Consider the following 19,601-nt stretch of genomic DNA (forward strand, 5'->3'; position numbering starts at 1 on the left):
TGAGAAAGAGGAGACATTGCTTCTGGCAGTTGAGCCCCAAAGGGGCTGGGAAATGGGAATAATCTCTGGGGAGCAAAAGTCATAGTCAATTGAGGAGGAGGCTCAATTGAAAAAGTAACAAGCAGGGCAATGGTGGCACACACCTTTAATCCCAGCACTCTGGCCGGGCATTGGTGGCGCACTCGGCAGGCAGAGACAGGTGGATCTCTGTGAGTTCGAGACCAGCGTGGTCTACAAGAGCTAGTTCCAGGACAGCCTCCAAAGCCACGGAGAAACCCTGTCTCGGGAAAAAAAAAATCCCAGAACCCTGCAGGGATCTGTAAGTTTGAGAATTTACAGAGTAAATTCCAGGACAGCCAGGGCTACACAGAGAAACCCTGTCTGAGGGGTGGGTGGGAATAGCTTTCCTTGAGCCCCCAGAGCCCATGTTAAATACTTAGACAGGAGAAAACTATGGTGTCTGTCAGTACCCATATGGGACACTAAAACCAGTGAGATAGAACAAAATCACTAAAGAATCATGGGTGACTAGGAATTAAGCTCCAAGATTGCCAGACATTAAAAACTCATTGATTAGGAGGAAGAATCGGTAAAAGTGGGGAGTAGAGAGGGGAGGGGCAGGCTGGCATTACAGAAGCTGATTCTAGAAAATCAAAGACTTCTGACCCTGTTGAGAGCAATAGAAGGGTAATAGCAAAGAGCAGTTATTGTGCTGGGGAGAGAAAGCTAAGCCTATGATGATGGGTAATTTGTGACTCTGCCACATAGGGAACAAAAATGAAGATGATGTCTCTGAGCTGAAGGTAACCTACAAGTGGGCCCTTGGTTTGTTTTTCATTTGGAGGTGGTGATGGTTTTCTGAAAATCATATATAAAGAGGTGTTTGCTGAATAAAATGTATTTTATATGAGACTGGGGTGTGACTTGATTGATAACATACACACATGGACCCCCAGCACCATGTTAACCAGGCGTAGAAACACCGGTAATCACAGCACTTGGGAGGTAAAAGCAAAATGATCACAAGTTCAGGTTTATCTTCCACTGAATATTGAATTTGAAGATAGTCTGGGACATATATCTAAGAGCCTATCTCATTTATGTATAAATGTATGTATGTATATACATATTTAAATATTAGAATTTAACATTTTAGATGTTTTTATCCCGACTTTTCTACACCAACATCAGTGTCTATTTGATTCCTATTTTGTGTTTCATAGCAGCCAACTCAATGGATGAGAAGTAGCTTCTCACATAGGTATAGATTTTACTGTCTCATGGAGCTCCAGTGGCACAACTGGTTAGATTTTACTGTCCCTGCTGACTGGCAGACGCCATTGCACCCCTGCCTCTTCTTTGGAGAATGTTTAAGTCCTTGGTCCAGTTTTTAATAGGGTTGTGATGTTGTAGAGTTGTAGACCTTACTATATTCGGAATGTTAATTCTTTATCAGCTCTGTGGTTTTCTCCAATGATTTTCACCTTGCTGACTTATCTTTTGATGGACAAGTTGAATATCTACATAGAGTAGTAGTGACCTCTTCTTATGCAAACCAACCCCATTTCTACAGATCCCACAGCTGCATGGACAGCAGGAACCATGGCTGGCTTCCTAGGCTGGGGTTTGAAGGACTCAGATCTTCAAAAGAAAAGCTAGCTGCCTCTCCTTTGATCTTGAGGTAGGCCCAATTCTCAAGCAAATAGCAAAAACAAAACAAACAAGCTGGGTGTTGGTGGCGCACACCTTTAATTCCAGCACTAGGGAAGCAGAGGCAGGCGGATCTCTGTGGGTTCAAGGCCAAACTCTGTGGTCTACAAAGCAAGTTCCAGGACAGGGTCCAAAGCAATACAGGGAAACCTGTCTCAAAAAACAAAACAAACAAAACAAAACAAACAAACAAAAAACCTAAGGACCACAGGATCAGCATGAAAGTAGACAGCAAAGAATACGTTAACACTCTTGGAAAGTGAGCCATTTTCCCCAACTGTAAAATAAAAGTGTGCTTACTTCTGTGGGCACAAGGTGGTGGTAGGAGATTCCAACAGCTGTATTAGGAAGTAGTTGGAAGAAACGGGTGGGAATAGGGAAAAAAAGAAGAGCAAGACACAGCTGTATGAATGGAAATGTTTCGAGACTGGAGAAAGGTCTCAGTGGTTAAGAGCATTGCACTTGCATAGGACCCTGGTTTGACTCAGGACCATATGGTGGCTCACAACCACATTCCTCCAGTTCCAGGAAATCTGATGCCATCTTCTGACCTCTGCAGGCACCAGACACGCATATGGTACACATGTACATGCAGGCAAAATGCTCACACAAAAAATAAAAATAAATCTTTTTAAATGTTATAATGTAACCCATTATTTTATATGCTAATTTTTTGAGAGGGGGGATTTCCGAGACAGGGTTTCTCTGTGACTTTGGAACTAGCTCTTGTAGACCAGGATGGTCTTGAACTCACAGAGATCCGCCTGCCTCTGCCTCCCAAGTGCTGGGATTAAAGGCGTGCACCACTACCACTGCCCAGCTGTATGCTAATTTTTTAAAAGATCTTATTTATTTATTATGTATACAGTCTTCTGCCTGCATGCCCAGCAGAGGGCACCAGATCTCACTCAAGGTGGCTGTGAGCCATCATGTGGTTGCTGGGAATTGAACCCAGGACCTCTGGAAGAACAGTCAGTGCTCTTAACTGCTGAGCCATCTCTCCAGCCCTGTATGCTATTTTTTAAAAAAAGGATATTTGAGGTAGAAGAGACTTGGAGACCTGGGCCTGGGCTTCTCAGGCCTCCTCATCTGTATGAACCAACCCAGCTTCCAAAATGCTCCATCACTTTTGATACCACCCCAAACATCATGCAAATCTATGGCACTTAAATATGGTACATACTTAAATCTATGGTAGAAGCATCATACACTTCTACTAGATTACTTTGGGGGTCAGTAGACCCCCAAAAGTTTACAGCCAGAGTTTCATTTGGTCTTGGCACTGTCATTCACTAGCCTGTACACCTTGATTTGAAAACTTTGCACAATTGCAATTTTGATTTGGAAAATGCAGTGCAAGTGAGAATGGTGAGCCCATGCACTTTGCTCTTTCTTGAAGGGGACTGGTTCAATTACCAGAACCCACATGGCTATTCACTATTGAAGGGACCAGCTCCCCATTTCGGCAGCCTTAAACAGCCAAACACGTACTTGCCTGACCTTGTCTTGGTCACTAGGAGGTCAGATGCCTGCCTCGTGGCAAGGAACCAATCAGAAGTTAGCTGGTGGTAGTATGCTTTACGACTCTGGGTGTGCTTTACGGACAAGTGCACAGCAATGCCGTGCAGAGCATAGCAACCACCTTGGGAGGGCCTATGGGCCATAACAACCAGTTGACCAATCAACACAGGGCAAACCCTCCAAGCCTGGAGGCACACCAATCCTGAGCCTGTGCGTACCCCTAGATACTCCCCTTACGCTGCCCTATAAGATCTCTGCAGGCAGATGCTTCAAAGTGTCTTTCCTAGCCATTGCACGTGGTGGATGCATGGGAGGCCCGAGCTAACATGGGGTTAGCTCATTAAACAACTACAATAAAGCCTCGTGCTGTTTGTATCAAGCTTTCGCCTCCACATGGTGATTGGGGTGGCCGCTGTCCTGGACCAAGATCCTGGGGGCCTGAGCCTCTGAGGGTCTTACACTATCATCTGTAACTATAGTTCTGGGGGGATCTGCTCTTGTGACCTCCACTGGCACCAAGCATGCACATGGTGTACATACATACATGCAGGCAAAATACACATAAAAAGAATACATCTAGGGCTGGAGAGATGGCTCAGAGGTTAAGAGCACCGGCTGCTCTTCCAGAGGTCCTGAGTTCAATTCCCAGAAACCACATGGTGGCTCACAACCATCCATTATGAGATTTGGTGCCCTCTTCTAGTGTGCTGATATACATGGAAGCAGAATGTTGTATACATAATAAATACAAATAAAATCTTAAAGAAATACATCTAATTTTAAAATTAAATAAAACTAAAAACAATACCCCCAACCAAGGCTGGCAATAAATGCTCGGGGTTTTTGTTTAGTGGGCTTTGTTTTTGTTTTTTGCTTGCTTGCTTGCTTTTTTACTATTTGAGACTGATGCTTGCTGTGCAACCCAGCTGGTCTCAAATTAGCAGCAATCTTCCTGCCCCGGTCTCCTGAGTGCTTGGATTGATTACAGGCTACCCCAGCAGGCTAGACCCCAACTCTCTTTTAACGTCTTTTCCGTCACTATCAAAGACTAAAGTGGGTCCCAGTTCACGATTCACTGGAGCTTCCCTCTCTGCTTTGCAAATTCGTCCTAGTGGGTATGGCCCTAGTGGGCCAAAGTCTAGACCCGCATGCGTCCTGGCTCATTGCACCTACACAAGAGGGGAACGGATGGTATCTGCTCTCCACGTGATCTGCCCGGACTCCAAATCTCGCAGCACCAGACGCTCAGGAGGACTCCGTTCTCGGTGCGCTTCCTGGTTCTGTCTGCTTTGCCTCCGGCGTCAGACTTCAGTTCCCAGCTCTGTAAGCGGTAGGCAGCGTGGATCTCCGCCGAAGCTGCAACTATGGGGATCTTGGAAAAAATCTCGGAGATAGAGAAGGAGATCGCTCGGACGCAGAAGAACAAGGGTGAGGGCGGGATCGGAGGGATCTCCCTTTTAATTCTCCTCGTTTTCCTTGTCTGTAAAGTGAGGGAGCAACTGGAGCCACTTCGGAGGCCGGAGGAACGCCAGAAAAGTGCCTAGGCGTGCATGAGGCGGGACTGAGGCCATTCCTCAATGTGGTTTCAGGTTCTTGACAGATCTAATCAATGCTGGACGGAGTAGGGAAATCTCAGCTCACACAATAAGCCCATGACCCATAAAGGCAATGCTGGGGATTTTTCCCTGGGCTCCTACCTGCTGGGCCTTCATGCTGAGAAGGGCAAGGAAACCTCTCGCTAAACGGCTCACCCAGGCAGACAGGCAGGTGCCAGCGAGGTAGTGTCGAGGAAATAGGGACTAGAGAATTTGTCCACCTCGTACTTGCTATGAAACCTTGTAAGGTCGTGCCTTCAAAATTTTGGAGACCCGATGTTCTTATCTCTAGATAGGGGTAACCCCTGCTCTGTTGTAATTCATATGTGCAAAGCAATTGCCAGAGAGTGAGCACTTAATATTTAAAGTAAACCATCCCATATATACAGCATTAAGAAAGCATCAAATCTGAGCCTCGAACTGTAAGGGTTGGAGATCAGTGGAGAGAGGGAGGTGGGATTGCCAAGCAGTGTTTTTGACTGCTTTTTTTGAGTCTTTGCAGAGATATGATAAAGGAATTAGTACTGCCATCATTCCTATTTTGCAGATAATAAACTGATGCACAAGGCTAAGTGACTTTGCCAGCCAGTAATGGCAGGGTGGAATTGATCTGACTGAAACTCAGGCAACAACAGGTTCATAGGTCCTGAGGCAAGGATGAGGTCAGTTTGTTCAGTTCTGTAATGTATTGGGGAGCAGTAGAAGGTCAGAGAACAATGGAAGAAGGCAGGCAAAACAGGTGAGGTCTTAGTTCTCAGTCTCAGCCATATCCCCTTTATTATGAAGATTTTGTAACACCTGAAATAGAATTCGTTCTCAATAATGTAACCCATTTCCCCCAAGAATTTGAAAACAGTATACCCTAATAATCCTATAAAGGAGGAAGAAAAGGAAAGGCATTTACAGTGAAAAAGTATTTTTGACCCTTCACAAATGCTGAATGCTGGCAGGATGCAGGAGATCAGAACAAAGCACAAGATAGCCACATCTCTGCCTGTAGATACAGAGATGGACCCACTAATGCAGGGAGGCTATATGGCCTCCTGAACTCCCTCAGAAGTGCATCTCAGCATGGTGAATTTGTGTGTGCCACAGTGTCCCTTTCCTGCACACAGTGGTGCATCCATGGAATTCTAGCACCACTGAAAATGCCGTGTCCTTAGGGAAGCAGGGTAGGTCTGAGGCCTTCAAGCCTGAGCTAGGTTTTCTCTAGGGTCTTTGGGATTCGACAAGTCATGAAGGATCCAGGAACTTCCTGGATGCTCTGAATTGGCTCATAATCTTTTGGGCAGCTGCCAATAAAAACTAAAGCATCAGAGTGAGCAGGAAACAGCCTTGTAACCTCTCCTTTGCCCCAGCTACCATTAGCGCTGCTCACCCCATGATCTTTTCCCACTGTCATGAGTGCTGAGGTCCCAATGAGAGACACCAAGGGGGTCTTTGCAGCAGAGGGTGGCTCTTCTGGTCTCCTTGATGTGGCTGTTGTTTGGTCTTGATGTTCTCAGCACTTGGCTCTGTGGGGGTCCACATGCCTAATTTCTTTTTTTTGTTTGTTTTTTGTTTTTGGTTTTTCAAGACAGGGTTTCTCTGTGTAGCCTATTCTGGCACTCCCTCTGGAGACCAGGCTGGCCTCGAACTCACAGAGATCCACCTGCCTCTGACTCCCGAGTGCTGGGATTAAAGGCGTGCGCCACCAACGCCCGGCTCTAATTTCTTACTTCTACTTTGCTTTACATCCTCCAGCCACCGAGTACCACCTGGGCCTCCTGAAAGCAAAACTGGCCAAGTATCGGGCCCAGCTCCTGGAACCATCCAAATCAGCCTCTTCTAAAGGAGAAGGATTCGATGTCATGAAGTCAGGCGATGCCCGAGTGGCACTGATTGGCTTTCCTTCTGTGGGTAAGGTCAGTGATGGTCCACATGGACCTTGGGGAGAACAATAAAGGGTCACTTACCCACATGACCATCCTCATCTCCCCTCAGTGCCTCTCCTCACTGTCACCGTGACTGAGAGGCCACTCTTCCCGCTCCTTACCAGGAACAGTTGGCCTTCCAACTCAGCCAATGGCACACGTGAAGTGATGGAGTCACTGTGGAGCTTTCTAGAAAGTTTCTTCTGGAACGTGGCTTAGTTTAATGTTGTGTCCATGTTAACTTACATTTTATGTGGGAAGTAAGATTAAAAGCACCATTGGCCAGATAGATGAGGTTTTAGTACATTTTAAGATTTATTGAGGGTGAGGGAGGGCACATGCCACATTGGAGGTCGGGGGCAGCTTAAAAGTCCATGTTGTCCATCCACCATGTCCTTAGCATTCTTACAGTAGAACTTAGGTTGTCAGGCTTGGTGGCCTTGTCAGGTACTTTTTCAGCCATTATGTTTTTAATACTAGAATGATCTTGGATTTTTTGTATTTGTTGTTGTTGCTGTTGCAGAGAGTTCCCATAGTGCATACAACCAGTTTCTTTATTGGTAACATTGTTACATAAGGACAGCACCCTTGTTACAACTGGCATATCAGTACCAAGCTGTTGTCATTGTGTCCATACTTTGATTCAGGTCTCCTTAATTTTTCCCTACCAACCTAGATTCCACCATCACATTCACTTGTCATGTCTCCCTAATTCTAGGCGGCTTCAGCATACTTTGATTTTTACTTTGTGTGTGTGTTGTTTTGAAACAGGGTCTCAGCCAGCTGTCCTGGGAACTGGCTCTGTAGACCAGGCTGGCCTCAAATTCACAGAGATCCTCCTGCCTTTGCCTCACAAGTTGTGCCCCACCATATTTGGTCCTGGTTTTTAGTTTTATTTTACAAATGTTGATGAGTGCATAGGTACTTGTACATGAGGGTGTTTGAGCACACATGTGTGCTTGTACCTGTGGAGGTTAAGACAATGTCAGATGTCATTTCTCTGGTTTCCCACCTTGTTTTTTAAGATAGGACCTCTCACTAGCCTGGACCTTGCCAAGTATGCTAGGCTTCCTGACCCAACCCCAGGATTCCCTGCCTCCACTCCCTCTCTAGCCTTTTTTAAAAAACCCCTTCAGTGCTGGAGATAGCTACCTGCCACTGAGCCATAGTGCCAGTCCAATTTGATGATCTTGATATTTTGGTGAAGTGCTGTTTTAAGTGCTGCCTAGGTATTTTACATGACGTCCTAGCTTTGGAACTGTTTGCTTCAGCATGCTTCCACAGTTGGTTCCTCCAGCCCAGCCTGGCTCCAGAGGCCTGCCTGATCTGATCTACTTCCTGCCCTAGTCTAGGATCTGCCGTTTCTCCAAGGAGGCCTGCTTCCTTTTTGGGGGAAAATAGTTGTAGAAACCAAAACCAAGATGCTGACTTACTTTTTAGCAGGACTACTGGCATACAGATAATAAAGCAGAACAAAGATGGACATAGGAGGCTGCTCAAAAACAGGCCTGCAGGCACTATCTTGGTCTGCACCACGGGCTGGGCAGCTCCTAAATCTATCACAAACAGTGCACCAAAGAAGAGAATAAGCAACAGCCACCGCTCCCTTGAGTGCTTGCCATGGACCAGGCATAATTTGTTTGTTTTGTTTTCCCCCTTTGTAATTAGTATATCTATGAAAGAAAGCCATGTCCCTATTGAGTCCTGGGGGAGATAACACCACCCTTGTAAGGGGCACATCTGATCTAGGATCAGTTATGTACCCAGAGTTAACCTCCAGTGTCACTGCTAGGTATGGTAGCAGCCACTGCTCTCAGAACAGCTGCTCTGCCCATGTGAACTCCCTTTACACACCCAGAGAAGCAGCAAGCGTAGAATTGTGGCTTTTCACTAGGGCAGTAGGGCCAGAGAAAGGTGGCTGGTGCAGTTGGAGAGATCTTAGGAACCAGGTCCCTCACCTGGGACAGGCATGAGACCTCCAAAGAGCATGGCCTCTGGTGCCAGTCCATGTTTGAAGGCTATAGACCATGCTCTCCTCTAAGCAGTTATTCTTCACACTCACTCAAGGCTAAGGTCAAGGATCTCTGTCTACCCAGGCAGCATTCGTCCTACGGGGACTTGCCCAGGAGTCTGAGTTAAGACTCGTTAGGGCAGCAGGCTTCTTTTTCTCCTAGTCCACCTTCTTGAGTCTGATGACCTCTACAGCCAGCGAAGCTGCATCCTATGAGTTCACCACCCTGACGTGCATCCCTGGGGTCATTGAAGTAAGTGGAGTGTGCTGGGCCCTAGCTAAAAGAGGTGTGTTTGTGTTTGCACTTGTGAAGTTCTCATTGTGTGAGCGTCTGAGGGAGCTGCCCTGTGTGGGGACACCCTGCAGTACTGACTCTTCTTGGGACCTGAGAAGTTCCTGGCTGGCCCAGAACTCTAGCTTGTCCCAGTAGATCTGGCTCATATATGGCAGCTCTGTCTGGTGCTGCTCTGTTCTCTGCCCACTACGTGTCCAGCTCTGGTCCCTGATTGCTGACTGGTTGGTTCAACCTTCAGGCCTCGCTTGCATGGGTAGCAGGTGTTGGAGCCTTGTGTCTTCACATGATTTATTGATTACTCAGCAATGTGTTCCATGGGCCTTCACAGGCAGCTCCAGCTCTTAGGTGGTGGTCTATACCAGGCTGAGGTGATGAGGCCCAGAACTTGGTCACAGTGGCCCAGGCTTGCCTCACCCTTCTCTTCTGCTTTCCAGTACAAAGGTGCCAACATCCAGCTCTTGGACCTTCCTGGAATCATTGAAGGAGCAGCACAAGGTGGGAGCGGGGCAGGCAGTTGGGAGGCGGATTGGAGCTCTGGCACTGAGTGTTGAAATGGAGGGGTGTCATGGAGATGACCTTTGGGTCCCTAGTCCTGGTACCCTTGCTTTCCGGACATGACAGGCTACAATTCAGATGCTGGCACCATATTCATTTTATGATCGTGGTCCAGTGGTTGAATGTATGTGAGCCAAGCCATAGTCTCCTTATCTTTAAAATGGGCATAGTCACACCAAATTCACAGCTGTGTTAAGGAGTAAATGAACAAGTGTTCATGAAGCCTGGCTGGGACTACTGCAGGAAGTAGAGGAAAGCCATTATCCTCCTGTTATTCCACTTAAGGTGGTGACTTCTAGAACTGCCTTAGCTGGGCTAAGGTGGTACACACCTGTATTCCCAGCACTCAGGAGGCTGAGGCATGAAGATGATGAGCTCAAGACCAGACTAGGCTACATAAGTGAATCCTGTCTCAAAGAACATAAATAAATAAAACCAGCTTCGATGAATAAATGGTTCATGGGTTCTCCCCAAATGCCAGGAAAATCATAGCACAGGGTAGACTATGACAGGAATAATGAGGGGGGGGGGGGGGCTGGAGTCTAAGGTGTTTCAGGCTGCATAATCACATTGTCTACCTCTTCCCTTATTGAGGTATACCCTTCTCTCTACCTGTCCAGGGAGAGGCCGTGGCCGGCAGGTGATTGCTGTAGCACGCACAGCTGATGTCGTCGTCATGATGCTGGATGCCACCAAGGGAGATGTTCAGAGGTCTGTGCACCAAGGCAGGGGAACCCACAGGGCCAGTGACAGTCCCTTGTGTCTCTGGCTCAAGAGTTCTGTATCTAATGTAGCACCATCAGGTCTAGATGTCCTCTCTTCTGCTGTCCAGCTAGGGTTGGGGATCTTAGGCTCGGGTACAAGGGACACAATCCAGCCTTGGTTATCACCCACTCCTGCTGTCAGAAGGGCACACCAGCCTGCCTCTAATAATAGGGCCCTGGGGGCTCCTCACCCTCCTCCAGGCACCCATGAAAGCACAGTCTAGCCTCTACTTTAGAAGCTACACCACAACTTTGGGCTGTTGGGTTGCTAGGGAAGGGGCTAAGGGAGGGAGCTGGCTTCTTTCTATGCAAGCAGTGCTGCGTGAGCCATGGGGAAGCTGTGTGGCTTGCTTGGAAACAGCTTCTGAAGGCTCAGGCTTTGCCTAGGTCCCTGCTGGAAAAGGAGCTGGAGTCTGTGGGCATTCGCCTCAACAAGCATAAGCCCAACATCTACTTCAAGGTATGTCCACACTACCCAGGGGCAGCTTGGGAACTGCCTGGCCCTCAACAGGGGTATGGACAGCTGATGCTGCTGCCCCTTTACCAGTAACTTTCCTTTCCCTGCCTCTCTCTTGTTCAGCCCAAGAAAGGTGGTGGCATCTCCTTTAACTCCACGGTCACACTGACACAGTGCTCAGAGAAGCTGGTCCAGCTCATCCTGCATGAGTACAGTATCCTTCCAGGGGTCCTCCGAGCCTGGGGGCAGTGGTTAGGGCTCAGGCTCAGCCACACAGTTGGCAGTTGGCTTCCCGACTCTTCATTGGATGTTCAGGTGACCAGGTGACATCTAGAAGAAAGACAATGCTCTGGGAAACTGTCCTGAGAACTGGGGGTCTCTGGGTTGGAGAAGAAGCAGGGTTATGTATTCACCTGTTAGTGGGTGCAAGAGAGTGGGCCAGGGCTCCTGAGGCAAGAGATACCAATGAGTCAGACCAAGCAGTGGCCGGCTGGTACCACCAGCTTTCCCATGGTGCTCCTGGACAGTAGCCTGGGCTTCTGGGGACTATTTCACTACCAGACAGCCGAAGTTGAAGTCATCTGTTGATTTGTTTTTCATATTTTGTGGTTTAGGGAATAGAAATGAGAGGGTTCCTCAAGCTTTCAGAGCTTATAGAACTTCACAAGCAGATTGTGACCAGGTCCCTTTGGCCAGTACATCTTACTGCTTGGTCCCCACTAAAAGACACATGGGGACGCCAGTGCACAGCTTGCCCTTAATCTGAGCTACTCAGAGATCTTCAACGCCGAAGTACTCTTCCGAGAAGACTGCTCTCCAGATGAATTCATTGATGTGATTGTGGGCAACCGGGTGTATATGCCCTGCCTGTATGTAAGTAGTTTGGTGGCCTAGGCTGCCTGTGAGGAAGGGACACCCTGACCTAGCCACATGGCTTTTCCTCGAGGGCATCTCTTGCCACTGCTCCCACCCACCTACCTCACACCTCAGTAGTCTGCTGAGAGAAGCTGAGAGCCCATCTCCCCTGCCTTAGTGGCTGCTGGAGTGAGTCTTAGAGGCATGGAGTGCTTAGAACCAGGGTTCCAGCCCACCTAGCCCTTCCCTTTAGTTGGGGAGGTGTCTCCTCCAGCCAGAGGCATTGAGGAGAGTGGGCCCATGGGCAGGTGTTAACATTTGAGGCCCTGTCCCTGGCCTGACTGCTCCTCCACTGCCTACCTCCAACTATCCAATCTCAGGTGTATAACAAAATTGACCAGATCTCGATGGAAGAAGTAGACCGTCTAGCCCGGAAGCCCAACAGTGTAGTTATCAGGTAAGGAAATGGCTTCCTGTCATTCGTCTTTCCTTTCTTTCTGAGTATTGGTTGCTTGTTTGTTTATCTTGAAACAGTTTCTGTGTAGCCCTGAATGTTTTGGAGCTCACTGTGTAGACTAGGCTGGTCTTAAACTCACAGAGATCTTCCTGCCTCTGACTCCCTGGTGCAGGGATTGAAGGCATGCACCACATGCCTCTTCCTTTCTGAGTGTTCTAGTTACTGGAGATAGGCCCACTGACTGGCCACCTCAGCTTTGAAGAGAGCTGGACCCTCTAGTTCGCGTGAGTCCACATAACCTAGCATCTCCTCCCAAGGGAGAGTTCAAAGCCTAGAAATTGTAGGAAGGGCTCCCATGATGGCTGGGGACAATATTCTGTCATGTCTGGCAGGCTCTGCTTGAAAAACAGTACCAAAGCTAATGGGTTGTAAAGCTTTGTAGTGAGTACAGTTCCCAGAAAGCTGGCCATGACCACCTGTGTTGGCACCTTGGGAGATGTGTGCTGTAAGAAAGCTAAACTCTGGATGGATTAAGTCCACCTTAGCCATCATTTCCTGCCCTCCTTTATTGAATGGGCCACAGGTTCTGGCTAACAGTCACTGGCTCTTTTCCCAATGCCACCATGAAAGGGACTCCTTCTTAGGGGGTTATACTAAGTCCTCTGCTCCTTTGCCTTCCTTGATCAAACCAAGTGTTCTGATGGCTCCCCAAGGGCCTGACTTGTGGGAGCAGGTGATGGCTGAGGGTTGCCTCCTAAACCCTGTAGCTACTGCAGAGGGCAGCATCCCTCCTGCTGCTTCCCGGATACTTTAGCTGCCTAGGACATACTCATCTTTGGTATGGGAGGTGGACACCTCTCCCAGATTATACTTTGCACAGCATTCAGGACCACGTGGGCCTGGCTAGTCCAAAACCTGGGTTCTCCCTTCTGTATTCTGAAATGCCTATGAGTGGTCCTGGGCCTTTGGCAACCCATCTGTTTTCTTTAGGGAAGGGTGCCTTTCTTTTAGGAAGCATGCCCACAGTCCCAATACAATCTGTCCCTATAACAGATACCATGGATTCCCTTTAACACAAAACTGAGGTGGGGCAGGGAAGGTGCTGAGCTCTGTTAGTTATGATGCCAGGTAACCAAAGGCACAGCTGCCATCATGATAACCAGCTTGTTCCTAGCAGTGATGGCAGGGCCACACTGGCCTTGGCAGTACTCTCCAACAGTAGAGACTGTGGCCTCTGAGCCTTGGGGCCCTGCCTGCCTGACACTGCCTTCCTTGCAGCTGCGGCATGAAGCTGAACCTGGACTACTTGCTGGAAATGCTTTGGGAGTACCTGGCCCTCACCTGCATTTACACCAAGAAGAGAGGACGTGAGTTGAGGAAGGCAGCTCACTGCCTTGAGTGACTGAGCCTCCCCCAACTTTCCCAAGGCTACCATCCTGTTTGTGCCACCCAGAGATCTCCATGCCAGTTTGTCTGTTAGAGCAAGCCCTGCTCTTCTCTCCAAGCAGAGGAGCTTGGCAGCAGTCTTGTTTTTTTGCTTTCCCTCCACAGTAGTAGGCCCCTTGTTAGGTTCTTTACTCTGCCTTCATCCCTGGTACACATATGCTCACATGGCCCAGGTTCCCTGAACTTGGGGCAGTTTGTGGTAACCCTGCCCTTACAACCCAGCTAGGCTTCCGCATCTACCCACTCTACCCATTCACCCATCCCACCTACTCCGATGGCTCCTCTCTAGGTTCTGTAATAGGTGATAGAGTGACATAGCACAAAGTTCCATGCTGAAGGTGTGTCAAATAGCAAGGAGCAAGACTAGGGCTTGGGAGTTGGAAAGGGTCTCTGTAGCCAGTGCCACATTATAAAGGAAGCCCAGTCCAGCACAGGCAAAGACTGGTTGACATGCCTCTATCTCCCTACAGAGAGACCAGACTTCACAGATGCCATCATTCTCCGGAAAGGGGCCTCTGTTGAACACGTGGTAAGTTGAAGCCTACCTGAATGGACAGAATAATGAGGCCCCTGGTGCTGTCCGTTCCAGCCAGAGTAGGGAGAGATGGGTAAGGCAGCCTTGCCTTGCCTGGTTATTAGGCTGAGATAGGTTCCTCCAGTAAGATGGGCCATGGGAGACAGGGGCCACCTGTCTTATAAGGTGGCATAACTACTGCAGGGTGGCTAAGATCACATAAGGCTCAGCTGGCCTGGAAGGTGCCATTGTCTCTGCATCCAATGCTGCAGGGTGGTTTTGGTTGTCAGTGGAGAGGATGTCACCCTTTACTCTTGCTATTCATATTCCAATTTCTCCAGTGTATATAGAGCTAAGCCTAGGAAAGGCCAGCCCTTCAACCAGTTTCTTCCCTCCCACCTGGTAGCAGAGCCATTGCTCAGAGCTGCCACCTCCTGGGGCCTAGCTGCTTCCTGCCCTAGCATAAAATCATTGAACATCAACACCAAAGATGGTAGCCCCGTTCTTACCAGAGATTAGCAGATGTCAAGCCCCTGTCCCCAGAGCTCAGCAGTTGTGTGTGGGTCATGGGCTGTGGCATGCTCACATGTAGTTCAGGAAGAAGTTTGGAGGGCATGGGCTGAGTTGCCCTGGAGTCCAAACTAAGACTGAGTACAGACTTGGAAGGAACATCACAGGCAAGGAGTTCTAGGTTTAGGTGCCTTTCCCTGACACACACCCTAAGTAGCTTCAGCCATACAACCTGAGTTTTTTCCTTGGGTTTTGTTTTCCTTTAGCCCTGTTTTTTTCTCAGGATCTGGTCTCTGGAGGCCAGGAACCAGCCATTCCTGCATTCCCTCATAAAGACATTGGTAGACAAGCCCATATCCACTCTCATACAGCCTTTCATTTGGCAAGACTAGCCTGAGCTGGCAGGGTACCAGCCTTGTGGCACTTGGACACACAGCCAGGCTAGTCACATCTTCTTCTGGGCCCAGGTTTCATAGTCATGGGCTGAGGAGGGTTGAGATGTCTTGCTCCAGTCTCTTCTGGAGCTGTGGTTGTAGTGCCCCCTGCTGGGAGCTCTAAACACAGGCACTGGCCCTTCTGGAAGAGCGTGCTCTGCTTTGGATCAAGCTGATCCTCTAGAGTAAATCTGCTCTCACCATGTATGGTAGGAGGAACGGGCCTGCAAGAGAAGGGTATGGTGTCTGTCAGGAAAAGCAGATGTGAAGGCCCAGGAACAAAGGCACAGGCCTCCAGCACTCAAAGGAGAAAAGGCCAGTGGGGTGAGAGAGAGATCTTTGGCCTTTGCTCAGAGTCTGGACTTTGTCCCAGAGAAGTCTTCCCTGTGAGGAAGAGGCCTGCCCCTACCCTGAGGCATGCATTGGATGCTGGCTGAGACCAGAAGAGCCAGCCAGCACTCCCAACTCTTTGTTTGGTGCCTCTTCTGGGGATGACAGACACCTAGGGCCTTTGTGATACACCTACCCTGGCCCTGCAGGTGAGCACTGATGGCCTTGTCCATGAGAGGCAAGCAGCCTGAAGCAAAAGACTGAGGAGTGCCCTTTCCATTTCTGGTACACTTGATTTTTTTTTTTTTTTTTTTTTTTTTTTTTTTTGAGACAGGGTTTCTCTATATGGTTTGGCTGTCCTGGAACTTGTTCTGTAGACCAGGCTGGCCTCAAAGTCACAGAGATCCACCTGCCTCTGCCTCCCAAGTGCTGGAATTAAAGGTGTGTGCCACAACTAGCCGGCCACACATTTTTCTTAAAGGATTACAGGGAAGTACCTGGTGAACCTGTGGTAAACAGGCCTGCTGGAAGTGTCCTCTCTGTCAGACACAGCATAGCAGCGCTTGTGACAAATGGCAGAGGAGGAGCGCTGGCTGTCAGGGTTTCCAGTGCATATGAGGGGTGATAGAACTATGCTTTTAGAGTGCCGGTGGCATTCGTTTTTCTTTTTTCTTTTCTTTTCTTTTTTTTTTTTTTTTTTTAATGATGAGCAAACCAAACTGAGCTTTAAAACTCATTTGTAGGCCAGAGCTGACCTCTAGGCCCACAGTGTTCATTCTCTGCTCTTGCAGGCCTGGGCCTGTAAGATTTATGAACATATGGGGAGAGGAATGACATTGTGTAGTCCATTCACAGCCGCCTCCGCTGTGCTCCACTGTTGTCTCCCCATGGCAACCAGGGGTCCATATTCTGGGGCAATTGCCAGTTGCCTCTCAAGGGTCTTTCTGTGGCCTTCATCTTACTCAATAGCACTGAGGGATCTAGACTGGGCCCAGGAGAGGAATGGGACGTGGTATGCAAGATGCTATTAGGTCACAGCTGGAGTCAGGAGGCTTGAAAGTCAGTGACCAATCAGTTAGGACTCGAATGCTCAGTGGGTATTCTGAAAGCCTTCCTGACCTTTTGTAAGGGAGCATTTGTCTAGTTGTCCAGGAGAGATAGGCAGAGGGCTACTACCTGCAGAAATGTCCCTGGGTGTGATTTCAAACCCACTTAGAGCTGGGCGTGGGTGGGGTGGAGCTAGGGTTCATGCTTGTGGGGCCTGTGGTTGCTCAACACAAGCCCCAGCTTTGTGTACAGCCAAGCTCTGGCCCAGTCACAGGGCCTCATCTCCCTGACTTTCCTGTCCCCTAGTGCCATCGCATCCATCGCTCACTGGCCAGCCAGTTCAAGTATGCCTTGGTGTGGGTGAGTCTGGGCAGAAGCTGGGTGGGAGGCTAGGCCCAACAGCCCCAGGGTTAGGCTTAGCACAGCATCCTTGACAACATCCCTGCCCTTCTGCATGGGGACCCTCATGTCTGTCTGTCTGTCCTACCCCAAAAGTAACCTGAGTTGGAAGTAGGTCTCTCTGCTTCCAAGACCAAATGGGATTCTTCACTGTCCAGGCCCACAGGGTTTGTGCTACAGGAGCCCCTACTTTCCCTGGCATTCGCCCCCTCCCCCTACATCCTGCTGTTTTCCTGCTGCCTTATTCATCCAGAGACTGACATGTCCCCTCTGCACTCTTCCATCAGGGTACCAGCACCAAGTACAGCCCGCAGAGGGTAGGCCTGACTCACACCATGGAACATGAGGATGTCATCCAGATTGTGAAGAAATAGTCATACCACCAGCCTGCTTACTTGACTCCTGGGGACTTGGACACCCTGGGACACACAAACCGGAAAAGTATATACCCCAGGAAGGGACTCTTGAGTCAGCTGTTTCATAAGCTTCTCCAGTAAGCAGTGTTGGGACAGGCGAGGCTGGGGACCAGGGCTTTGCTGAGGACATATCCTATAAGCCTATTGTGATAGGCTTTCTAGGGAACCTACAGCCTGTGTCCATGTCCTGTGCCCATGTGGGCTCTCAAGGAGCTAATAACCCACATTCTCCCAGCCAGACCTCAAGCTGAGCCAGGCTCAGGGTAGGCCTGCCTGGGTCCCCAAGGCCGAGAGTCCTGACAGCAGCTCTAGCACTTAGCGGCCTCAGGATGAAACCTCCCACAGGTCCTCCCAACACAGGGCTGTCCCTCGTGGAAGCCAGGGCCCAGCCAAAGTGTCCTAAAGTGCCTCCCCCTTGGAGCCCCTCCCAAAGCAGCCCCGCCTGCCTGGATGGGGCCTGTGAATCTGGCTTTGTTTCCTTCTGAGCACCTATCTGGGCCTTCCTTTCTGAAATAAAAGAATGGGAAGTGATTCCTGCCCAGACCAGGGCAGCTTGTGTTCCTGTTGCTTGGCTCAGTGAGGGTGGGGCAGCAGGGGACCTGACCTTGAGTGGGAAGTGGGTATAGCTTGGGCCTGTGAGAAACTGGCCTGGGTCTGGGTGACCAGAAGAAGGCAGACTCTGCCCAGCCCAGGAAGACTGTCCAGAGGCTATGGGTGCCCCCATGGCTCCTCTAGATGCCAGGCGCGGCTGAGGGTAGATAACACCCTTAGGAAGCTCTTGAGACTGTTGGAATAGCAAAAAGGCATCTCTGAGTACAGAGTAGCTGATACTCAAGCCAAGATGGAGGGTCTACTGGTACTGGCTAGGTACTGTGCCTCTTCCTGGACAGCATAAAACAAGTGCTCTTGGCTGCCTGAGAAGTGGGGCTTTGGGATGCGTTGCACAATTTCTGTGTGGTCACCAAGAAGGAAGAATGTTCTAAGACTGGAGCCAGAGTAGCATGTGGAGCCAGCCTGCTGCTCTCCTGACTGTTCTGCTCCCTGTCAGCTGCTCACGCTTTCCAGAGACAAACCAAGAATAATAGATGTCATTAAATATACATTGGGCCCAGGCAGTCAATGGGGCAGCCTGAGCCTCTCTATCCAGCCCTGTGGAGACAGACATAGGACCCCCAATAAACAGCATGCAGGTTGGGAGCCAGCCAGGGGACCCCAGGTAAGGAATTCTGGGTCCTTGGGGTTCTGCCACTAGCGCCTGATATTGCAGAGAAGGGATGGCAGAAGGGCTGCCTTGGCCTGGACTCCCTGGCTACCCTGAGCTTCACTGTCTTCTGTGAGATGGGCATTGTGCCTGTGTGACTCCTTGGCAACAGCGGCACACCAGGACAGGTAAAGATGCAGCTATTTGCTTGTCTCCTTTCCCCAAGGGTCCAAGGGCAGTGGTGTTCCCTACTCAACTGTGGGAAAGCCTCCATCCTGCGAGAGGATCCTCAGGCCATGAGCTCACTGGGTAGAAACCAAGTCCAGGCCTGTTCTATTCCAGCGTGGGTGTAGGAAAGGTGGGAAGCTTGGATCGAGGACAGTTCTGACTTGAATCTGGCTTGATTCCTGGACTACTGTATGTTTATATGTCAGGTGTTCCTCCCTCCCCATCTGTCCTGTCCTGGGCTGTGTGGCTCAAGCCATTCTGGTCCTACAGTCTAAGCCTCCAAGTGTAAGGAGTGCCCACCTATGTACACCTAGAATAAGGTGACATGGCTGCTCATTATGCCTTTTGGGTGGGACCAACCACCCTGATCCCTTCTGCTAGCTGTCATTCCAGCCATCCTTCAACAGAAACCCCAGGCTCATCTGATCTTCTAAGGAATGAGGTATCCCCTCACTGCCCTAGTCCTCACTCCTTGTCTCTCTTACCTCAATGTCCCAATTTGAAATACCTCCCTAATAACCCACATCCACCTGCACCCCCTCTCCAGGGTAGAGGAGTCCGTGGTCAGGGCCTACAGATAGATTAGATAGATAGATAGATAGATAGATAGATAGATAGATAGATAGATAGATAGATAGATAACAGTTGATTTGCTATCTAATCTGTTTTAGCTAGGATTAACATGACAAAATGCCAATGAGAAAATTCTCTCAAAATCCTAGAGACCCAAGGCCCAGGTCATCATGAGTGGGGCTGCTTTTCTTAGGCCTCTCCTAGCTTCCAAAGGCTCATGTTGGCTGTGTTCCCAACTGTCCTTTACCCTGTGTCCCTTTATCTAGAAAGTTAAGTGCCCAAGCTATCTTTGTCCACCTCTCTTTTGTGACTTACTTTCGCAGGCACAGTTCCTTCACCCATCAGTGTCTCCACCAAACAGCTCCTGATG

The 19,601-nt window shown here is 49.3% G+C and overlaps 1 protein-coding gene across 2 annotated transcripts; it reads left to right on the top strand.

The window, feature by feature from the left end:
• The first annotated feature begins 4,500 nt into the window (after positions 1-4,500).
• Drg2 (developmentally regulated GTP binding protein 2) lies at positions 4,501-17,777 on the top strand. 2 transcript variants are annotated; one of them, XM_027427293.2, is made up of 13 exons: positions 4,501-4,659; positions 6,570-6,730; positions 8,914-9,003; positions 9,480-9,540; positions 10,221-10,311; positions 10,752-10,824; positions 10,945-11,035; positions 11,597-11,694; positions 12,057-12,133; positions 13,412-13,500; positions 14,050-14,108; positions 16,721-16,774; positions 17,101-17,777. In XM_027427293.2, exons 1-13 carry the CDS (start codon positions 4,596-4,598, stop codon positions 17,185-17,187), a joined length of 1,095 nt encoding a protein of 364 aa, XP_027283094.1. In that variant the 5' UTR covers positions 4,501-4,595; the 3' UTR covers positions 17,188-17,777. The 2 variants fall into 2 exon arrangements, with proteins under 2 accessions (XP_027283094.1, XP_035303757.1); XM_035447866.1 differs by lacking the exons at positions 11,597-11,694; positions 12,057-12,133; positions 13,412-13,500; ... (1 more) ...; positions 16,721-16,774; positions 17,101-17,777 and adding an exon at positions 11,436-11,590 and having other exon boundaries at positions 10,945-11,136.
• Positions 17,778-19,601: the final 1,824 nt, after the last annotated feature.

The sequence above is a fragment of the Cricetulus griseus genome, chromosome 7 (genome assembly GCF_003668045.3).
Source record: "Cricetulus griseus strain 17A/GY chromosome 7, alternate assembly CriGri-PICRH-1.0, whole genome shotgun sequence".
NCBI classification, from domain to species: domain Eukaryota; kingdom Metazoa; phylum Chordata; class Mammalia; order Rodentia; family Cricetidae; genus Cricetulus; species Cricetulus griseus.